The sequence below is a fragment of the Osmerus eperlanus genome, unplaced genomic scaffold (assembly GCF_963692335.1).
Source record: "Osmerus eperlanus unplaced genomic scaffold, fOsmEpe2.1 SCAFFOLD_410, whole genome shotgun sequence".
NCBI lineage: Eukaryota > Metazoa > Chordata > Actinopteri > Osmeriformes > Osmeridae > Osmerus > Osmerus eperlanus.
Window position 1 is genome coordinate 1 of NW_026911821.1, and position 14,627 is coordinate 14,627.

Below are 14,627 nucleotides of genomic sequence, written 5' to 3' on the forward strand. Positions count from 1 at the left end.
TTGACAAACAACAATCCTGTCTTTGATCTCAGTTCCACTGAATGTGATGAACTAAATAGTGTCTTACTGACTAAATAAGGAGAAATAAAGATGTTTTATACAGGATGATAGAAGACATGCTGTGTTTTTGTTGGTGACCCAGTGGCCCTAAACACACACACATGGACACACACACACACACACACACTTGGACACACACACACACATGCATCACTAGGAAAAGTAAGACATTTGAAGTTTAGAAAAATGCCCTCGGGTTACCACACTTTTGGCGACGAGGATTAAAACATAGATGACAGAGTAACGTTAGTGTCGAAGACGAAGTGCCGTGTGACTTTTAGCTTGCAGCATGGCTACTGCCACGGTCGGCACGCTCGGTGAATTCGTCGAGCTGGATGGTGACTGGATTGAATATGTCGAGAGACTGGAGCTCTTTTTCCTGGCGAATAACATTAAGGAGGTCGAAAGGAAAAGATCGATTCTCCTCAGTGCGTGCGGTGCCAAGACGTACAAGTTGATACGCAATTTAGCAACGCCACGGAAGCCAGGCGAATTGTCTTTCGAAGACTTGGTGAAGCTGGTGCAAGAGCATCACAACCCCAGGCCGTCAGTGATTGTTCAGCGCTTCAAGTTCCACACACATTCACGCAAAGCTGGAGTTTCAGTTGCTGCATTCGTGGCGGAGCTGAGACAACTGTCGGAATATTGTGAGTTTGGACCGGTGCTTGACGACATGCTACGGGACAGGTTAGTCTGTGGTATCAACAATGACAGCATTGAGCGCCGATTGCTAGGTGATGTCACGCTAACTTTCAAGAAAGCGTTGGAGATTGCTCATGCAATGGAAACGGCAGCTATCAACTCTAAAGACATTCAAGCAGCTAACGCCAGTGTGCCACAGGGCGCCGTTAACCGTCTGTTTAATGCAGGGAGAGGCAAGCCGATGAAGTCAGTTGAGTGTTACCGCTGTGGGGGAGCGCATCTTGCTAATGACTGTGGGTTTAAAGATGCCGCTTGCCATAACTGCCAGAAAAAAGGGCACATAGCCAAGAAGTGCAGAGTTTCTAAAAAGACATGGAAAAAGGAGTGGGAAGAGTCAAAACCCCAAATGAAAACGCATCATGTGCAAAGTGAAGAGCCGGAGGAGCAGTGTTCATTTAACATGTTTAATATGGACCTGAGTGAACCCCGGGCAGACCCGATCTGCGCAACGCTACAATTAAACGGAAAACAGCTGACGATGGAGGTGGACACGGGTGCCTCAGTTTCGGTGATAAGTCAAGTCACCTACTCCAGGTTGTGGTGCTCTGGAAAAGTGCCTGCTTTAAGGAAGACTAACATCAGACTGAGACAATACACCAGTGAGTGCATTCCTCTACTGGGAGCTATAGAAGTAGACGTGATGTATGAAGGCCAGTCAGCTAAAGTGAAGCTGTTAGTGGTAGACGGGGAGGGACCTAGTCTGATGGGAAGGGACCTCCTAAAGAAAATCCGCCTCAATTGGGGGGAAATCATGCACATGAGAGTGGTTGGAGACATCCTATCAAAGTATGCAGACGTTTTTAACGATGAGCTTGGTACCCTCCGCGGCACAACAGTGAAGTTAACCGTGGACCCCAACGCAAAACCACGTTTTTGCGTGCCATACGCCATGAAGGCTAAGGTGGAAGCAGAGTTGGACAGGCTGCAGCGGTCAGGTGTTATTGAACCTGTGGAGTTCTCTGACTGGGCAGCCCCGATTGTGCCTGTGCTGAAAGAGGATGGTGCGGTGCGGATATGTGGTGATTACGAAATGACAATTAACCAAGCCTCACAACTTGACACGTATCCCCTGCCACGAGTTGAGGATTTGTTCGCCACACTGGCAGGAGGACAAACGTTTACAAAACTGGACATGAGTCACGCGTACCAACAGCTGTTGCTGGATGAGGACTCTAAACAATATGTGACCATCAACACCCACAAGGGACTGTTTAAGTACAACCGCCTGGTTTTCGGCGTCGCGTCCAGCCCAGCCATTTTTCAACGCACCATGGACAACCTCCTGCAGAACATTCCCCATGTCGCTGTCTACCTAGACGACATTTTGGTGACAGGTAAAACAGAAGAGGAGCATCTGCAGAACCTCGACCAGGTGCTGAAGAGAATGAAGGAGGACGGGCTGCGTTTAAAACGCAGTAAATGTGTTTTTCAGGTTTCAAGTGTCACATACCTGGGTCACAGGATTTCCGCTCAGGGTCTTTCCCCCATGACAGAGAAGGTGAGGGCGATAAAGGAAGCTCCTTCTCCAAAGACTGTGGCTGAGCTCAGGTCGTTTTTGGGTTTTATTACGGGAAGTTCTTGCCTGAGCTCTCCACCGTGCTCGCCCCCCTCTATCAGCTGCTGCACAAAGACTGTTCCTGGAATTGGCAGCAAGCTCAAGAGACAGCTTTCCAGCAGGTAAAAGAACTGTTGCACTCAGCAACACTACTCGTGCACTTTGACCCGGACAAAGACGTTGTCTTATCCTGTGATGCATCGCCCTACGGCGTGGGGGCGGTCCTATCGCACTTTATGGAGGACGGAGATGAAAAACCTATTGGGTACGTGTCTCGCACTCTCACATCAGCAGAAAAGGGTTACTCTCAGCTAGAGAAAGAGGGGCTGGCGGTAGTTTTTGCTGTGAAACGGTTCCACCAGTACCTGTATGGTCGCCCATTTACCATTTTTACCGACCATAAGCCCTTGCTGGGCCTGTTTAGTGAGACTAAGGGTATTTCACCCATGGCGTCAGCTAGAGTGCAGCGCTGGGCATTGACTTTGTCAGCGTATCAGTATCACATTGTGTATAAAGCAGGAAGTGAAAATGCAAATGCAGACGCATTCAGCCGTCTTCCCCTCCCGGAGTCACCAAGCCAAACTAACCTACTTCCAGAGACTGTGTTTTTGTTAGACAGACTGTCTGACTCTCCGGTGACAGCAAAGCAAATCAAACCCTGGACTGAAAGAGACCCGGTGCTGTCACAAGTAAAGAGATGGCTATTGCAGGGCTGGCCAGTATCAGTTGAGCAGGAGGAGCTCAAGCCCTATGTCAAGCGTCAGCTGGAGCTAAGCGTGCTGGATGGCTGTATCCTCTGGGGCTCCAGGGTGATTATTCCACCTGCGGGACGGGCTCAGATAATGGAAGTGCTGCATGAAGCTCACCCCGGGGTGTCGAGGATGAAGAGCCTCGCCAGGTCGTTTGTGTGGTGGCCTGGGATGGACGGTGCTTTGGAAGAAAAGGTAAAAGCATGTTCACAGTGTCAAAGTAACCAGAAGATGCCCGCACCTGCGCCTCTCCACCCATGGGAGTGGCCGGCACGTTTCTTATTCCAGTATCGGATTACTCCACACACAACCACTGGTTTGCCTCCAGCAGAGATGTTGCTAGGGAGAAAGCCCAAATCTCATCTGGACCTCCTTCGCCCGGATGTAGGAGCAAAAGTTGCCCGATCACAGGAGAACCAAAAGGTGAGACGGGACCAACATGCAAAGGAGCGGCTTTTACAGCAGGGGGACTGTGTGTATGTCAAGAACTTTGCCAGCGTCTCAAAGTGGCTGCCAGGAGTTATTCACCGCCAGTCTGGTCCAGTTTCTTTTGTGGTTGACTTGTTGGACGGCAGGCAGGTTCGCAAGCACCAAGATCACGTGCGTGTCCGCACTGATGCAGAGGAGAAGGGGTCTCAGAGTGTTTCACACAAGGACGGTGTGAGTAGCTCTATGGACTGTGTTGCACCTGTGTGCATTGATGGACTGTCTGAGCAAACTACCTCACCTGCCCCTGCCGCTACCCCAATTCCTCCCAGTACAGCACAGTCTGTTACCCAGTCTGTGGACCCTCCTGTTGCACCAAGAAGGTCAGAGAGGCAACACAAGCCTCCAGAGAGACTGAACTGGTAAACTAACAAAACTGTTGTGCATTACCGGATGTTGTTGATTGCCTGTTGTTAGAATTCTAAAGTTGGAATGTGAATTTAAGTTAATTTAGTGCAATATAGTTTCTGTACTTTATAAGGGGACATACATGCAATTTCAGTTTGTTTGGGTAACCGTATTATAAGAGTTTACTTAAAGGGGGAGAAGTGTTATATACTGAGTTAGTGTTGCACCCCGGAACCTTTGGACCGACACCTGCGTACCCCGCCGGGGGGGTATGGTTTTGGCGCCACCTGCATGTCTCATGTACGTTTTGGCCACCATGCTGTGAGCATTGGTTTCAGTAAAGACCCAAAATAAGTACAAGTGTGCGTGCATTATTGCCCTCGGGTTACCACACTTTCCTGTTATGATAATCAGTCAATCTTGATATCAAAATGATTCTAATCTACAAACTAAACCATTTATTAATGTTGTATTGTTATATTTTGAAGTATAAGCAATACATGGACATTTGAAATAGCTGAATTCTGAAAAGTTATCAACCACTTCACACCCATACGTCAATCTCAGGATGGACGCCCAGGTGGGAGTAACTGACCAATCAAAGAGTTCACCTCCAAAAGGATACCCCCTTTCGCAAGGATTATAAAACCTCGACGCACAAGCAATCCTGGCTTTTTCGCAAGGATTCACCGGAAGTGTTCGCGACACATCTGACCTATCCTTCTCAATCAGCAACTCACTGGACCACTAGGAACTTGAACGAAAGATTCCTTTGCTCTAACCGTTTGACAACGACGAACGGAACTTTGACTCTTCTTCTTCAAACTGACAACAGTAACTGCGACATTGCTACATTTCTTACTTGTGAACATTGGCATATTGTGATTTAATTTGTTACGTTTGATTTGAGTTTGCAAATGATTTAACCTAACTTTCGTTAGGATTAGTTAACATACTCTCCCATTGTTCTCCAGAAGCTTATCTCTCTCTCTCTCCCTTCCCCCTCCCCACGCGCTCTCAACCTACCATCTTGTACCAACCCTCATCATAGTTTAGGACCTACTGTATACAGTTCAACTCAACTCACTTTCAACTAACCTATAACTTCTCTGGTATTTGTTCATTATATTTACATTTCCTTAAATAAATCATCGTTTATAATACTCGCGTTATCCCTCACGTTATCTGATCTGCTCTACTTTCATAGAAATTCACTACTTAAGATTAGACTGATTATTACGAAGGCTATTATTCAATAAGGTTTCCTCTGTCCCTTTAACAAATAAGAGGTGGTGCCCCCAAGAACTACATACTTTATTATAAATTAAGTATTGCTAATCTTAAACGAGCAAACCCCGCTACAGTATTAACTTGGGATTTTTTGGACTCCTAAACGTTAACTGTTTTAACAGTCTTAACTGTTTTGATACAGACTGTTGTTGTGCAAGGTCACTGATTATGGAGATCCTTTTTTTGTTGCCGATCATCCTCACTCTAAATTTCGCTTTGGGCCTTCACCATTCTCAAACTATATAAATTCAGTTTTCTCGGGAGTTCCTCTTGGGGCTTCAATGAAACAGACAAGTGCTGGATTACTAAAGGACAAATTGTCATTTGGCGTATCGACACCAGATGCGATGCCCCTTGATAGGATGTATATACGAGGATACAAGCCTGGGAAAGTTAATGTTAGGAAACGTGGAAGAAGAGGTGGTGTTTGGAGGCAGATTAGTCAACAACTACGGAATAATCGCATCCCTCTGCCTTCTATGATACTATCTAATGTGCAGTCTTTAAGAAGTGAAATCGACAAGTTGCAAGCGAACGTCAATCATTTAGGGGAATTTGGAGAAGCCTGTATTATGGCGGTGACGGAAACTTGGCTCACACACATGGAGTCAGATTCTTCACTGGAAATTGATGGCTTTGGGACTCCTATTCGACTTGATTGTGACTGTGAGGTAACGGGGAAGACTAAAGGAGGGGGCGTTTGTTTGTATATAAACCGCAGATGGTGTAGAAACTTTACTTACTCTCTGCGCTTAGGCCCGCCTACCTTCCGAGGGAATTACCCTCAATTGTTTGTTACGGTGGTCTATATACATCCTAAATATAAAGCAAACGCCGAAGCAACAGCTGAGTTAATATTCAAAGTGACACAAGAACTGCAATCTATATCTCCAGATTCCCTCAATTATATTATGGGAGACTTTAACCATTGTAAATGAAAGGGCACATGATCAGGTTTTTATCAGTATGTCTCATGCCCTACTCGTTATAGTAAAACTCTTGACTTGTGTTATGGCTCTATCAAGGGGACCTATAAATCTGTTGGTGGACCCACGCTTGGATCTTCAGATCACAATGTAGTACACCTTTTACCGACCTAAAAGACTGTGCTTCAGCGTGAGCAGGTTGTGAAGCGAATGAATTTGAGGGGGGGAGGGGGGTTTGGACTGAGGAGAGTTCCCTTGCCCTTCAGGGCTGTTTCGAGTGTACTGACTGGTCAGTGTTCCTGGACACCTCTGATGACATAAATGAACTAATGAACTGAATGACATAAAGGATCCCTACCAAGGAAGTTTGAATATTCCCAATGGTGGAACAATATGATCCATGTTCTATGTCTCGGACTGCTTAAGAATAGGGGCAATAGCCTCTACTGATTTGTTGGGTTCATTCAAGAGGAGGAGAGGGAGGGAGGAGGAGAGAGAGAGTGGAGGAGAGGAGGAGAGGGAGAAGGAGTGCCATGTCCCAGTCAGAGAGGGACAGGGCAAGAGAGGAGGAGAGGGAGTAGGAGTGACATGTCCCAGTCAGAGAGGGACAGGGCAAGAGAGGAGGAGAGTTCCCTTGTTGAGAGAGTTGAGCTGTTTGGTGTCTGCTGGTGAGAGCAGTATGGTGACAAGCAGGTCTTTGGTGGGCCACAGTTAGGCGTCACACCAGGGTGACCTACGTCACACCAGGGTTCCCTCTCTCCCACTGGGTGTCTGTGTGACGGTGTCTGGGTGTGGGTATGTGTGTGTGGGTCTGTGTCTGTCTTTCTGTTTCAATGTGTGTGGGTATGTGTGTGGGTGTGTGTCTAGGTGTCGGTATGTATGTGTGTTTGTCGGTGTGTGTGTATTTGTCTTGTCCTCTGTATGTTGTAAACAGAGGAGGATGGACACACTGCAGAGAGCCCTGGACACAGAGATACACAGATACAACTCAGTCTGGAGGAAGATGATGGAGGAGGAGAGGAAGAGGAGGGAGAAAGGGAAGAGGAAACGAGAGTGAGGAAGAGAGGGAGGAGGAGAAACAGGGAAAGGAGGAGGAGGGAGAGTTTGACAAAGAGGAGTGAGAGGAAGAGAGGGAGGAGGAGGTGGAGGAGGAGCATCACATCAACTCAACACTGATCCTGTTCTAGTAGGGAGCAGTAGAGTAACTGATCCTGTTCTAGTAGGGAGCAGTAGAGTAACTGATCCTGTTCTAGTAGGGAGCAGTAGAGTAACTGATCCTGTTCAAGTAGGGAGCAGTAGAGTAACTGATCCTGTTCTAGTAGGAAGCAGTAGAGTCACTGATCCTGTTCTAGTAGGGGACAGTAGAGTAACTGATCCTGTTCTAGTAGGGAGCAGTAGAGTAACTGATCCTGTTCTAGTAGAGTAACTGATCCTGTTCTAGTAGGGAGCAGTAGAGTAACTGATCCTGTTCTAGTAGGGAGCAGTAGAGTAACTGATCCTGTTCTAGTAGGAAGCAGTAGAGTAACTGATCCTGTTCTAGTAGGGAGCAGTAGAGTAACTGATCCTGTTCTAGTAGGGAGCAGTAGAGTAACTGATCCTGTTCTAGTAGGGAGCAGTAGAGTAACTGATCCTGTTCTAGTAGGGAGCAGTAGAGTAACTGATCCTGTTCTAGTAGGGAGCAGTAGAGTAACTGATCCTGTTCTAGTAGGGAGCAGTAGAGTAACTGATCCTGTTCTAGTAGGGAGCAGTAGAGTAACTGATCCTGTTCTAGTAGGGAGCAGTAGAGTAACTGATCCTGTTCTAGTAGGGGACAGTAGAGTAACTGATCCTGTTCTAGTAGGGAGCAGTAGAGTAACTGATCCTGTTCTAGTAGGGAGCAGTAGAGTAACTGATCCTGTTCTAGTATGGAGCAGTAGAGTAACTGATCCTGTTCTAGTAGGGAGCAGTAGAGTAACTGATCCTGTTCTAGTAGGGAGCAGTAGAGTAACTGATCCTGTTCTAGTAGGGAGCAGTAGAGTAACTGATCCTGTTCTAGTAGGGAGCAGTAGAGTAACTGATCCTGTTCTAGTAGGGAGCAGTAGAGTAACTGATCCTGTTCTAGTAGGGAGCAGTAGAGTAACTGATCCTGTTCTAGTAGGGAGCAGTAGAGTAACTGATCCTGTTCTAGTAGGGAGCAGTAGAGTAACTGATCCTGTTCTAGTAGGGAGCAGTAGAGTAACTGATCCTGTTCTAGTAGGGAGCAGTAGAGTAACTGATCCTGTTCTAGTAGGGAGCAGTAGAGTAACTGATCCTGTTCTAGTAGGGAGCAGTAGAGTAACTGATCCTGTTCTAGTAGGGAGCAGTAGAGTAACTGATCCTGTTCTAGTAGGGAGCAGTAGAGTAACTGATCCTGTTCTAGTAGGAAGCAGTAGAGTAACTGATCCTGTTCTAGTAGGAAGCAGTAGAGTAACTGATCCTGTTCTAGTAGGGGGCAGTAGAGTAACTGATCCTGTTCTAGTAGGGAGCAGTAGAGTAACTGATCCTGTTCTAGTAGGGAGCAGTAGAGTAACTGATCCTGTTCTAGTAGGGAGCAGTAGAGTAACTGATCCTGTTCTAGTAGGGAGCAGTAGAGTAACTGATCCTGTTCTAGTAGGGGGCAGTAGAGTAACTGATCCTGTTCTAGTAGGGAGCAGTAGAGTAACTGATCCTGTTCTAGTAGGGAGCAGTAGAGTAACTGATCCTGTTCTAGTAGGGAGCAGTAGAGTAACTGATCCTGTTCTAGTATGGAGCAGTAGAGTAACTGATCCTGTTCTAGTAGGAAGCAGTAGAGTAACTGATCCTGTTCTAGTAGGGAGCAGTAGAGTAACTGATCCTGTTCTAGTAGGGAGCAGTAGAGTAACTGATCCTGTTCTAGTAGGGAGCAGTAGAGTAACTGATCCTGTTCTAGTAGGGAGCAGTAGAGTAACTGATCCTGTTCTAGTAGGGAGCAGTAGAGTAACTGATCCTGTTCTAGTAGGAAGCAGTAGAGTAACTGATCCTGTTCTAGTAGGGAGCAGTAGAGTAACTGATCCTGTTCTAGTAGGGAGCAGTAGAGTAACTGATACTGTTCTAGTAGGGAGCAGTAGAGTAACTGATCCTGTTCTAGTAGGGGACAGTAGAGTAACTGATCCTGTTCTAGTAGGGAGCAGTAGAGTAACTGATCCTGTTCTAGTAGGGAGCAGTAGAGTAACTGATCCTGTTCTAGTAGGGAGCAGTAGAGTAACTGATCCTGTTCTAGTAGGAAGCAGTAGAGTAACTGATCCTGTTCTAGTAGGGAGCAGTAGAGTAACTGATCCTGTTCTAGTAGGGAGCAGTAGAGTAACTGATACTGTTCTAGTAGGGAGCAGTAGAGTAACTGATCCTGTTCTAGTAGGGGGCAGTAGAGTCACTGATCCTGTTCTAGTAGGGAGCAGTAGAGTAACTGATCCTGTTCTAGTAGGGGACAGTAGAGTAACTGATCCTGTTCTAGTAGGGAGCAGTAGAGTAACTGATCCTGTTCTAGTAGGGAGCAGTAGAGTAACTGATCCTGTTCTAGTAGGGAGCAGTAGAGTAACTGATCCTGTTCTAGTAGGGGGCAGTAGAGTAACTGATACTGTTCTAGTAGGGAGCAGTAGAGTAACTGATCCTGTTCTAGTAGGGAGCAGTAGAGTAACTGATCCTGTTCTAGTAGGGGACAGTAGAGTAACTGATCCTGTTCTAGTAGGGAGCAGTAGAGTCACTGATCCTGTTCTAGTAGGGAGCAGTAGAGTAACTGATCCTGTTCTAGTAGGGAGCAGTAGAGTAACTGATCCTGTTCTAGTAGGGAGCAGTAGAGTAACTGATCCTGTTCTAGTAGGGAGCAGTAGAGTAACTGATCCTGTTCTAGTAGGGAGCAGTAGAGTAACTGATCCTGTTCTAGTAGGGGGCAGTAGAGTAACTGATCCTGTTCTAGTAGGGAGCAGTAGAGTAACTGATCCTGTTCTAATGGGAGCAGTAGAGTAACTGATCCTGTTCTAGTAGGGAGCAGTAGAGTAACTGATCCTGTTCTAGTAGGGAGCAGTAGAGTAACTGATCCTGTTCTAGTAGGGAGCAGTAGAGTAACTGATCCTGTTCTAGCAGGGAGCAGTAGAGTAACTGATCCTGTTCTAGTAGGGAGCAGTAGAGTAACTGATCCTGTTCTAGTATGGAGCAGTAGAGTAACTGATCCTGTTCTAGTAGGGAGCAGTAGAGTAACTGATCCTGTTCTAGTAGGGAGCAGTAGAGTAACTGATCCTGTTCTAGTAGGGAGCAGTAGAGTCACTGATCCTGTTCTAGTAGGGAGCAGTAGAGTAACTGATCCTGTTCTAGTAGGGAGCAGTAGAGTAACTGATCCTGTTCTAGTAGGGGACAGTAGAGTAACTGATCCTGTTCTAGTAGGGAGCAGTAGAGTAACTGATCCTGTTCTAGTAGGGAGCAGTAGAGTAACTGATCCTGTTCTAGTAGGGAGCAGTAGAGTAACTGATCCTGTTCTAGTATGGAGCAGTAGAGTAACTGATCCTGTTCTAGTAGGGAGCAGTAGAGTAACTGATCCTGTTCTAGTAGGGAGCAGTAGAGTAACTGATCCTGTTCTAGTAGGGAGCAGTAGAGTAACTGATCCTGTTCTAGTAGGGAGCAGTAGAGTAACTGATCCTGTTCTAGTAGGGAGCAGTAGAGTAACTGATCCTGTTCTAGTAGGGAGCAGTAGAGTAACTGATCCTGTTCTAGTAGGGAGCAGTAGAGTAACTGATCCTGTTCTAGTAGGGAGCAGTAGAGTAACTGATCCTGTTCTAGTAGGGGACAGTAGAGTAACTGATCCTGTTCTAGTAGGGAGCAGTAGAGTAACTGATCCTGTTCTAGTAGGGAGCAGTAGAGTAACTGATCCTGTTCTAGTAGGGAGCAGTAGAGTAACTGATCCTGTTCTAGTAGGAAGCAGTAGAGTAACTGATCCTGTTCTAGTAGGGAGCAGTAGAGTAACTGATCCTGTTCTAGTAGGGAGCAGTAGAGTAACTGATCCTGTTCTAGTAGGAAGCAGTAGAGTAACTGATCCTGTTCTAGTAGGAAGCAGTAGAGTAACTGATCCTGTTCTAGTAGGGAGCAGTAGAGTAACTGATCCTGTTCTAGTAGGGAGCAGTAGAGTAACTGATCCTGTTCTAGTAGGGAGCAGTAGAGTAACTGATCCTGTTCTAGTAGGGAGCAGTAGAGTCACTGATCCTGTTCTAGTAGGGAGCAGTAGAGTAACTGATCCTGTTCTAGTAGGGCGCAGTAGAGTAACTGATCCTGTTCTAGTAGGGAGCAGTAGAGTAACTGATCCTGTTCTAGTAGGGAGCAGTAGAGTAACTGATCCTGTTCTAATGGGAGCAGTAGAGTAACTGATCCTGTTCTAGTAGGGAGCAGTAGAGTAACTGATCCTGTTCTAGTAGGGAGCAGTAGAGTAACTGATCCTGTTCTAGTAGGGAGCAGTAGAGTAACTGATCCTGTTCTAATGGGAGCAGTAGAGTAACTGATCCTGTTCTAGTAGGGCGCAGTAGAGTAACTGATCCTGTTCTAGTAGGGAGAAGTAGAGTAACTGATCCTGTTCTAGTAGGGCGCAGTAGAGTAACTGATCCTGTTCTAGTAGGGAGCAGTAGAGTGACTGATCCTGTTCTAGTAGGGAGCAGTAGAGTAACTGATCCTGTTCTAGTAGGGAGCAGTAGAGTAACTGATCCTGTTCTAGTAGGGAGCAGTAGAGTAACTGATCCTGTTCTAGTAGAGTAACTGATCCTGTTCTAGTAGGGAGCAGTAGAGTAACTGATCCTGTTCTAGTAGGGAGCAGTAGAGTGACTGATCCTGTTCTAGTAGGGAGCAGTAGAGTAACTGATCCTGTTCTAGTAGAGTAACTGATCCTGTTCTAGTAGGGAGCAGTAGAGTAACTGATCCTGTTCTAGTAGGGAGCAGTAGAGTAACTGATCCTGTTCTAGTAGGGAGCAGTAGAGTAACTGATCCTGTTCTAGTAGGGAGCAGTAGAGTAACTGATCCTGTTCTAGTAGGGAGCAGTAGAGTAACTGATCCTGTTCTAGTAGAGTAACTGATCCTGTTCTAGTAGGGAGCAGTAGAGTAACTGATCCTGTTCTAGTAGGGAGCAGTAGAGTAACTGATCCTGTTCTAGTAGGGAGCAGTAGAGTAACTGATCCTGTTCTAATGGGAGCAGTAGAGTAACTGATCCTGTTCTAGTAGGGCGCAGTAGAGTAACTGATCCTGTTCTAGTAGGGAGGAGTAGAGTAACTGATCCTGTTCTAGTAGGGCGCAGTAGAGTAACTGATCCTGTTCTAGTAGGGAGCAGTAGAGTGACTGATCCTGTTCTAGTAGGGAGCAGTAGAGTAACTGATCCTGTTCTAGTAGAGTAACTGATCCTGTTCTAGTAGGGAGCAGTAGAGTAACTGATCCTGTTCTAGTAGGGAGCAGTAGAGTAACTGATCCTGTTCTAGTAGGGAGCAGTAGAGTAACTGATCCTGTTCTAGTAGGGAGCAGTAGAGTAACTGATCCTGTTCTAGTAGAGTAACTGATCCTGTTCTAGTAGGGAGCAGTAGAGTAACTGATCCTGTTCTAGTAGGGAGCAGTAGAGTGACTGATCCTGTTCTAGTAGGGAGCAGTAGAGTAACTGATCCTGTTCTAGTAGAGTAACTGATCCTGTTCTAGTAGGGAGCAGTAGAGTAACTGATCCTGTTCTAGTAGGGAGCAGTAGAGTAACTGATCCTGTTCTAGTAGGGAGCAGTAGAGTAACTGATCCTGTTCTAGTAGAGTAACTGATCCTGTTCTAGTAGGGAGCAGTAGAGTAACTGATCCAGTTCTAGTAGGGAGCAGTAGAGTAACTGATCCTGTTCTAGTAGGGAGCAGTAGAGTAACTGATCCTGTTCTAGTAGGGAGCAGTAGAGTAACTGATCCTGTTCTAGTAGGGAGCAGTAGAGTAACTGATCCTGTTCTAGTAGGGAGCAGTAGAGTAACTGATCCTGTTCTAGTAGGGAGCAGTAGAGTAACTGATCCTGTTCTAGTAGGGGGCAGTAGAGTAACTGATCCTGTTCTAGTAGGCAGCAGTAGAGTAAGTGATCCTGTTCTAGTAGGCAGCAGTAGAGTAACTAATCCTGTTCTAGTAGGGAGCAGTAGAGTAACTGATCCTGTTCTAGTAGGGAGCAGTAGAGTAACTGATCCTGTTCTAGTAGGGAGCAGTAGAGTAACTGATCCTGTTCTAGTAGGGAGCAGTAGAGTCACTGATCCTGTTCTAGTAGGGAGCAGTAGAGTAACTGATCCTGTTTTAGTAGGGAGCAGTAGAGTAACTGATCCTGTTCTAGTAGGGAGCAGTAGAGTAACTGATCCTGTTCTAGTAGGGAGCAGTAGAGTAACTGATCCTGTTCTAGTAGGGAGCAGTAGAGTAACTGATCCTGTTCTAGTAGGGAGCAGTAGAGTAACTGATCCTGTTCTAGTAGGCAGCAGTAGAGTAACTGATCCTGTTCTAGTAGGGAGCAGTAGAGTAACTGATCCTGTTCTAGTAGGGAGCAGTAGAGTAACTGATCCTGTTCTAGTAGGGAGCAGTAGAGTAACTGATCCTGTTCTAGTAGGGAGCAGTAGAGTAACTGATCCTGTTCTAGTAGGGAGCAGTAGAGTAACTGATCCTGTTCTAGTAGGGAGCAGTAGAGTAACTGATCCTGTTCTAGTAGGGAGCAGTAGAGTAACTGATCCTGTTCTAGTAGGGGGCAGTAGAGTCACTGATCCTGTTCTAGTAGGGAGCAGTAGAGTAACTGATCCTGTTCTAGTAGGGAGCAGTAGAGTAACTGATCCTGTTCTAGTAGGGAGCAGTAGAGTAACTGATCCTGTTCTAGTAGGGAGCAGTAGAGTAACTGATCCTGTTCTAGTAGGGAGCAGTAGAGTAACTGATCCTGTTCTAGTAGGGAGCAGTAGAGTAACTGATCCTGTTCTAGTAGGGAGCAGTAGAGTAACTGATCCTGTTCTAGTAGGGAGCAGTAGAGTAAGTGATCCTGTTCTAGTAGGGAGCAGTAGAGTAACTGATCCTGTTCTAGTAGGGAGCAGTAGAGTAAGTGATCCTGTTCTAGTAGGCAGCAGTAGAGTAACTGATCCTGTTCTAGTAGGCAGCAGTAGAGTCACTGATCCTGTTCTAGTAGGGAGCAGTAGAGTAACTGATCCTGTTCTAGTAGGGAGCAGTAGAGTAACTGATCCTGTTCTAGTAGGGGGCAGTAGAGTAACTGATCCTGTTCTAGTAGGGAGCAGTAGAGTAACTGATCCTGTTCTAGTAGGGAGCAGTAGAGTAACTGATCCTGTTCTAGTAGGGAGCAGTAGAGTAACTGATCCTGTTCTAGTAGGGAGCAGTAGAGTAACTGATCCTGTTCTAGTAGGCAGCAGTAGAGTAACTGATCCTGTTCTAGTAGGGAGCAGTAGAGTAACTGATCCTGTTCTAGTAGGGAGCAGTAGAGTAACTGATCCTGTTCTAGTAGGGAGCAGTAGAGT

The 14,627-nt window shown here is 46.3% G+C and overlaps 1 protein-coding gene across 1 annotated transcript; it reads left to right on the forward strand.

Moving 5' to 3' along the window:
• Window positions 1–349: 349 nt before the first annotated feature.
• On the forward strand, window positions 350–3,489 carry LOC134016638 (uncharacterized protein K02A2.6-like; the record flags this gene model as incomplete). Its single annotated transcript, XM_062455992.1, is given in 2 exon segments — window positions 350–2,321; window positions 2,324–3,489. Coding segments are annotated over 2 exon segments (3,138 nt in total), but the record flags the coding sequence as incomplete, so codon positions are not given.
• Between the last annotated feature and the right edge of the window lie 11,138 nt (window positions 3,490–14,627).